The sequence below is a fragment of the Triticum dicoccoides genome, chromosome 3B (genome assembly GCF_002162155.2).
Source record: "Triticum dicoccoides isolate Atlit2015 ecotype Zavitan chromosome 3B, WEW_v2.0, whole genome shotgun sequence".
In the NCBI taxonomy this organism is placed as follows: domain Eukaryota; kingdom Viridiplantae; phylum Streptophyta; class Magnoliopsida; order Poales; family Poaceae; genus Triticum; species Triticum dicoccoides.
Window position 1 is genome coordinate 18,695,250 of NC_041385.1, and position 8,260 is coordinate 18,703,509.

General features: G+C 53.5%; 1 protein-coding gene across 1 annotated transcript; it reads right to left on the bottom strand.

Moving 5' to 3' along the window:
- Positions 1-2,461: 2,461 nt before the first annotated feature.
- On the bottom strand, positions 2,462-4,692 carry LOC119274429 (E3 ubiquitin-protein ligase SINA-like 2). Its single transcript, XM_037555135.1, has 3 exons — positions 4,431-4,692; positions 3,887-4,306; positions 2,462-3,773 (listed from the first exon to the last, which is right to left on the bottom strand). The coding sequence occupies exons 2-3, from the start codon at positions 4,205-4,207 to the stop codon at positions 2,874-2,876; spliced, it is 1,221 nt and encodes a 406-aa protein (XP_037411032.1). The 5' UTR covers positions 4,208-4,306; positions 4,431-4,692; the 3' UTR covers positions 2,462-2,873.
- Positions 4,693-8,260: the final 3,568 nt, after the last annotated feature.

Here is an 8,260-nt window from a genome sequence, read left to right on the forward strand (position 1 = left end):
GATACGAATGCATTGAGTGGTTGCGCACGCCCGATCGTGCGGCTGGCGAGCGACCGGCCTGGCGCCTATCAGCCTCCAAAGATTAATGGGGTGTTTGGTTGAAGCCCGTGCCAACCCCACCATATCTGGCAGTCCAACTATTTGGCACTCCAACTATTCTATAACTTAGGCGGCTATTGCACCGATGAAGTATATTTATTGCTCCTCTTGTGATTCCCTACGCCGCAGTCTGCCCGCCTTGAACAAGGGGCTGATCACATTCAAAAGACATGTGTTGTATTTGAGAGACGTGTGTTGCACATACACGCTTGCTAGTTTGAGGTGAAAAGTAAACTTCTCTTCATTTCACTAATCTGGGGATATTATAACCATGCAAGCGTTTGTCTCACAATTGTGCATGTCTTAACCTAGGGCTTATACAGAAACGCGGATTTTTTTTCCACTGATATTGCTATATTATGATAGGCATAAATTAAGAAGGAAAGAGGCTATCGCCTTCATCACTAGGATTAATAATAAAAAAAATCCTAAACTTTTTCTCCAAGAATTTGTTGCTTCTAATGTTTCATCAGATAACACTTATAATAGTTATCATATGAATGTAATGTACCAGAGGACACAAGAAATCATCAAATTGATCATGTTACATGACTTTCTTTTTTGGAAGATCCAGCATGTTGCTGGCTTTTCATTGATTTAGCAGGAGAGAGCGGGAAAACAATGTTTGATCAAGTGATCAAATGAGCGAAAGACATAACCTCGGGAAAAAAGAAAAAACAAGCCCGTGGGAACAAACAAAAGTCTAAATTCTCTCAACTATGTCTCCAAAGGGGTGCTCAAGAAACATTGACCGGGCCAGTTTCCACAGCTCCATGTTTTGCTTTGATTTCCTAGATCACTTCATCAGTCGATGCAATCTTCCCACGGGATGCGCATCAATTCATTTCCTGCCAGATTTTCCATGAGATTAGGATGAACATCGATTTCACGGCTTTTCTTTCAGTTCCTGGGGCAGCGTGCTGGATTATCATGCGGGTGGCTTCGTTGGAGTAGCTTGATCCAGCCTATCTGTTAGGGTTTAGAGCCCTACAACCTCGCTTTGCTGCAGCCTTCTTCCAAATCTGAATTGATACTGGGCAGAACCAGAAGAGATGCACTGAAGATTCAGCTGCCTGACAGAAATAGGCATTTTCCCAGCCGCGGCGTTGGAGCCGGTCATAGCACCAAAGGCGACCTTTGTGTAACACCCAGAAGAAGATATTCGTCCTCCCTGGCATCCAAGGTTTCCAGATGATTGACTTGAAAGAATTTTTGGTTGCCATCGGGAATTGGAGCAGGTATACTGACCAGATGCACTTACAGTCCAGTTAATCGTGTCATGAACTCCGCCGCAAGGGTGATGGCCCCATTAGTTATCATGCGCAGAGACAGACGAAATCCTGCGCAATGGCGCCCGTTTCTCCGCCATATTGCAATGTAAAATAATTAACACATGAGTTCCCATATGATTTTTCGGGCTAACGGTTACATACAAAAATTGCAATCTCTCGATTACCTGGAAAATTGAAGGGTTGAGGGTGGAACAGCAGACGGGGCTGCCCAAGACGTTCATCCCATGATGACAATGGCATGCTGCTTCTTGATGATGTCCTCATGCACCAGGTACACCACAAGGCCCGGTGCACCAGATACGTGCACAGGGTGACCTCCCATTCCTTTGTAGAGATCACACGGTGCAGCAGCAAGGTATGGAGTGGCAGCGGTCAGTTCCATGCCGAGCCATGGACGTCCATATGAAAACCGTGGCAATGGTCACGTCCCAACAATCTGCTAGTGCCCGACGTGGAGTACTGGCAGAGGCGACTATCGACTGATCCATCTTTAAGATGGTGACTGGAACACCACGTCATATCCGGGGTGAAAACTCTTGTTCTGATGTTTATTGGTCAGGCTCAGCAGCGACGAACTTGCGTCGTTACCTTGTTGAAGGCGTTATTTATTTGCTATTCTGCTGGCCTTCATTGGCTAGTCTCGACAACCATGATGAAAGTTCTTGTCTAGACCATCACCAGTTGAGCACGACGACGATGGCACAAGGACGTTTATATCTTCTGAAGGCGCCGCTGTAGAAGACGACTTTGTCGTAGGTACCAATTTCATATCTTGTAAAGGTTTAACTGTGGTTATATTTGTTCTGTACTCTACATTGTAATTAATAAAGACTGATTGGCCTTCTTTTCAACAATTTGAACCAGCTACATCATGACATATTGACGTCAAAGTCTTCAAACAAAGATTTTGGACCGGCTACAACATCACATCGGAGTCATCAAACAAACAAGTTGCCGACCACGTATTGCAATTTAGCTTAATCAGGATGCAACAACGGAGCAGGGCTGAGCAAACGATCAGGTAATGCAGTGGGTTACAACATGTTAGAAATTCAACTTTACCGTATATATATGAAATATTTTGAGAATAACCCGTAAAAACTGATTGACACATTATAATGCAGAATTGAGACAGAAACTGCATAGTTCAGAGCTGGAATGGAGAAAGAAACTGATTGGCACACTAGAATACAGAATAGGCTCCACTGACCAACGCACTCTACCACAGTGTACTTCACGAGACGCACCCTCGATCATCACCGAGGGAGGGAGTATTACATAGTTCACACTGCCACTGCATGATTAACGCAGAACCTAACACATTGATATGATACAGCATTGTAGTACTAAGAATCTGAGATTGTAGTCCCTCAGGCTCTTAGCACATCCTGCACCTAAATGCCATCAACCACCATAGTAACCAAAGTCTTGCTGAAAAGCACGTGCACCGTGGACATTGTCATCGAGACGTGGCGCCAAGCATCAGTTAGCATTCTGATTGTCCTCCCGATCATCCTTGCCGTCGTCCTTCACCTTCTCACTTGCGATTGTCACGCCACGCCTCGACGTACCAATTATCGCCATATCATCATCCTCCTCCTCATCGTTATCATCCCCATCCTCCTCGTCGCTGTCATTGTCATCCTCCCTCACCCCCAGGTTTGTGATGGCCATCCTCCACTTCGTTGTCATATCCTCATCCTCCCCCTCCACGTAGCTATTGTCTTCATCGTCCTCCTCCACCTCAGGAACATCGTCGTCACCATAGAGCAAATCGATCATGATCCGGAGCATGACATCAGTTTGTCCGCCTGAAACCTTGGGCACAACATAGAAGTCTTGCGTTGTCAACCCATTAGACAATGATGACCTCTCAATTTCCAACAATGAAACCTGGTAGTGACCTTCAAAGCATGAGAAACCGACCGAGCACCTGATCGTGCCAAGCCAATCCTTATGCCCAGCACAAACTAGTGAGACTGAATGGCCCAGGGACTCCAGCGATGCCACTTCGAGAAGGAAAACACGACCATATCCACCGCGGAGAACAAGAGAGCATGGTTGGGCAGGGAGTTCAAATGGCACGAAGTATTTGAATGCCATCTTTGGCAGCTTGTGCAGGGTGGTGAGATGGTCTAACAGTGGCACGGTTGTCCCGACGAAGCCGCAACCAGAGACCGGACAGAAACATGGCCCGAGAGGGCACCTACTCTCGTGTTCTTCTATGTCGTAATAGGTGATCTTCGTCAAACATCCATGCTTGCAGGGGACAAAAGTGTTCTCAATGATGCGCTCCACACCATAGCTGCGCTGAGGAGCACCGCGCTTGCTTTCCGGGAGCTTGTCACGGCAGGGCGAGCAGATGAGATTCCCTTTAGGACACTGAAATAAGCATGGAAACTCTCATGCGAATCATACACTGATATACCCAGAGTGGAACTTAAAGTGTGATTTTCATAGTGGTAGTGATATGTAGAACCGCGAAACACATTTACCTGGAAAACCGGGGGCCTGAGGGGCTGGGAGCAGACAGGGCAGTCGAGGGTATCCAACCCCATGGTGACTTTCTGCATCTTGGTGCTGCTGCTCTGTCCCTCTCGCCGAACTTGTGCTTGTTGCGCATTGGATTCACCACCGTCCACCGCCACATTGACACTCTGCGTCTTTGCGCTGCTCTGTCCCTCTCGCCGGACTTCTGCTTGTCGCCCGTTTGATTTACCACCGTCCACTGCCACGTTGACATTCCGCCTCTTGGCGCTGCTCTGCCCCTCTCGACGAGCTTCTGCTGCTCTCTTGTTGGATTTAGCACCCTCCATGGCCGTGAAAACTCAAAGCTACAGTGAGTTATTCCAATCCCAACAAGCTAGAAACTGTTGTCACCGTTGTATTGTGCGAGACTCACTGCTAGTAATAATCTGAAAAAAAGGAAGTGATAAAATCTGGAAAGGGGGAACGTATTCCGGCTTTGATTTGAGCCAGCCGGTGGCGGGCTTGGGATTGAATGACAGAGGGAAAAAAGAAAGAAGAATAGTGCCTCACCTGGCGGTGTATTCACTGAGAGGACTGGTCACCGTCGCCAGCCTCGATGCAGTCTGCTAACGGCGGCGCCATCGGCGGTGGGGTCCACGACTGCTAGATCCTCCGTGTTGACCGATCGATCCCCAGCCTGCGAGCTCTCAGCTGGGACCTTGCGCGCGGTGATCTGAGGCCGGAGGAGAGGAGGGGAGGGGAGGGATGGTGCGGCGAGAGTGACGGCGGCAGGAGCCAGCGGAAGTGGAGAGTGGAGAGTGTGGGGATTGTGTGTGCGTGCGTGGGTTGGGTCGGAGAGGTTTGAGTGGGCTGGATATGGGCCTGCTGCGTTTGCTAAAACTTCTGTCCAATCCAATAAGAAAATATACCCCTAAAAAAAGTAAATTATGGGCGCCATTTGGGGCTTATAAACCCACCAGACCTTCATTGTATTCCTATGAACCTTTCTGATTAAGAGCCGGTTCTTTTGAACGGCTTAACAAATAGGCTGCCTCTCCTCAGTTTAGAAAATAAGCTGATCTCAAAATATTTTAAGGCTTCTAAATTAGTTATCCCGTAACTAGTTCAAAAGCTTCAATGAATGACGTTTATGGCTTATAGAAAAAGCGGGGAAGGAGGCGGCTTATTTTTTAAGACGCCAAAAGAACTGGCCCTAAATAAAGTGTGTTCAGACTAAAAAAATGTAAACTTTGGTTGATCCGCTAAAAAAAGTAAACTTTGGTTTACCCCTAAAAAACTAGACTTTAATTAGTTCTAAAACAAGTAAAATTTGGTGTTTTCAGAAGAAAAAAATTGGTTTTATTTACATGTTCAAATATAAAATTACTTGGAAGCCTCCGGGTACACAAGAGAAGCGAGACGAGCCCAGCCGACCTTGTGCAGCCGAGAGCGATGCCCTCGCGGACACCATGGTCTTTGTCGGGGGGATGAACCCTGGGCAGGCAACGGAACCCAGATCCTTTTCAAAAACAACGGGGCCGGCATCACCCCTCAAGCCGGCGCGCACTTGGCCGGGTCGCCCGACCCGGCCAGGCCCCTGGATCTAGCCGAACTCTCCAACCCGGCCAGGCCTCTCGACTCGGCCTCGACAACCAGCACAAGATAGCCGAATCCGGCACGACCAAGACTTCCCCAACAAGCCAGCTCCACCCTTGGCGTGTTCCTCAACCCAGCCACGGGTCAGCTCCCATCCCATCCAGGCCGTACGATGGGACGAGTCTTCATCCACTGATGACCGAGGCAACAGTGCCCCGCCCATGCCTCTGGTTAGCCAGGGCGTGGCAACAGTGCCCCTCACCTACCCGCTGACCGGGGCCGGCGTGGCAATAGTGCCCCCATCATCACCACTGACGCCAGCAAGCAGCGACCTGACGGAGCGCCACTGTACCCGACTCGACTCGGCCACTCCTTGACGATCGACAAGACGACGCACAATCCCCCTAGGCACGCGGGGCCCGCACCTAGGGAAACCTGGCGAACCACAGGCACCCGGCGGGACCCAGCCCGGGTTCCCTGATGCTGACGACCCGGCCCTACGGCCTTGTAACATTATCATTGTACCCCTGGGGGGTTGGCCTATAAAACCCCCCAGGAGCCCTCACCCATGCGGGCAAGCAAGCATAGAGAAGCAGTAAGCACACAAGAACTAGCCTCTGATCAGTGGAACACACCTGGGGAGAAGGAGCAGCCCAAGCCCTGGCCAGTCTTCCTTCTTCCTCCATACAGCTCCAGGAGCAACCTTGTACCATTGCATATCAACCACACTCGGCAGGACTAGGGGTATTATCTCTCTGGAGAGCCCTGAACCTAGATATGTCTTACGTTCCGCGCTCGCTCATGCCAATCCCACCTTTGGAGCCCACCCGTGCCCTCGAGCCTACTCCTCTCTTTAGCCATCCCATGGCATCTGTCGTGCGCCCACCACGACATTGACGCCTCCAACGTCGCCGCCATGGGGCATCTCGAGGAGCTGGCCGGGAGCATGCTTCAGACGGGGCTCCTCTCCGACTTCGACAAGCCCGTCATGCTGGCGGACGACGTCATCGACGCGCTCGCCGCCTCCTTCGCCGCACTGCGCATCTCTGATGCGCCCGCGGCCGATGAGTACCCAGCGAGGTACTCAGCTACTCCGACTCTCCCCTCTCCCTCGGCGGCAACATTCCCGCCGGGGCAATAGACGTCCACGTGGAGGTCTTCGTCACCGACACCGATGCCTCCTCTTCGTCGAGCAAGACGAGGAAGGCTGCCGAAGCCAAGGCCGCAGCGGAGCGGGCTGCCTCATGCAACCCGTTGTGCGCCGCGATGCAGAGCCTCCGCATCCCCATCGGCATCGTCATCGACGCCTCCAACGTCGCCGAGGCCCGGGCCCAGCTCGAGGAAAGGCGCCAGCAGATGCTCGCCGCCATGCAGCATCGCCTGGACTCCGCTCAGCTGGAGCGCAACACCGCCTACGGCTTCACGCCAACCGCGGCCGAGCCAAGCCGGGTCACCGACGTGCGAGCCCGGGGCAGAGCGATCGGCCGCGCCCTCGGCGCCATCCCGACCGTCTACAAGACTCCAGTGAAGAACATGCACGCTGCCCAGGCGGCCGCGGTCGGCCTTGATCAGCTCATAGGCGAGGAGCTGAAGGAGCGCATCAGGCGGATGCACGACCTCCTCGACACGGCCAACGCGCAGCAAGACCGCCTCAACAAGCTCGCCAAGCCGGTGGGATTCGGCTCTGCCCGCGTTGCCGGACCCGACGATCATCATCACACGGCGTCCTCACCACCGGCGAGGTGCATTCCGGCCGAACCCGGACTCGGCGTGACCCAGCCCCGACGGCCGCCGACGGCCTAGGCGACGAGCCCACCCTGGAGAACCGACGCGGACCCGGCCAGCCTGGCCGGCATCCGGCTCCAACCGACCCGGCCCCCCATGGCCCGGTCACCAGCCGACTCGGGGCACACGCCATCGACGACACCGACGCTCGCCACCGCCTCGATCGGCTCGCTTTCTTCCTGGAGGTGGAAGAAAGCGGTGCCGTCAGGTCGACGTGCTTCGGCCCATGCATCCGGGAGGAGCCCTTTCCGAAAGGGTTCATGCTTCCCCGCGACACCCCCAAGTGTACAATGGAACCGTGAAGCCGGAGGACTGGCTCACCGACTACACCACCGCCATCGGCATCACCGGCAGCAACCACACTCGCCGTGCGCTACGCAACGCTCATGCTCCAAGGGTCGGCCCGCACCTGGTTGAACAGTCTGCCGGTGGGTAGCGTCAACACGTGGGTCAACTTTGAGCAGGCCTTCGTCCGCAACTTCATGGGAACCTACAAGCGACCCGGCCATCCCAGCCAGCTCGCCATGTGCGTGCAGGGGCCGACGGAGACCGGCTGCGAATACCTCGCACGCTGGACCGAGCTCCGGAACAGTTGCGAGGGCGTCCACGAGGTTCAAGCAATCCAGTACTTCGTCAACGGGTGCTGAGACGGCCCCTCCTCAAGCACAAGCTCCTGCGCTACGAGCCGGCCACCATGGTTGTGCTCATGGTGACAGCGGACAAGTACGCCAATGCCGACTCCGCCATGAAGATCCAGGTGGCGCTGGATGAAGCCAGCAAGTCCAAGACGGTTCCCCGCCAAAGCCGGCCGGCGAGAGTAGCCGGCAGTAGCACCAGCAAAACAACTAGCGCAAGGCCGACCAACTGGCCCAGCGCTACGACAACCGGCTCGTCGCGGCCACCGAGCCCGCGGCGGACCCGGCAGCCAAGCGCCGGCAGATCGGCAGACAGTGTGGCAACCCGCCATGAGCTTCGAAGAGATGCTCGACGCCCCCTGCAAGCACCAAAGCGGCGCAAGG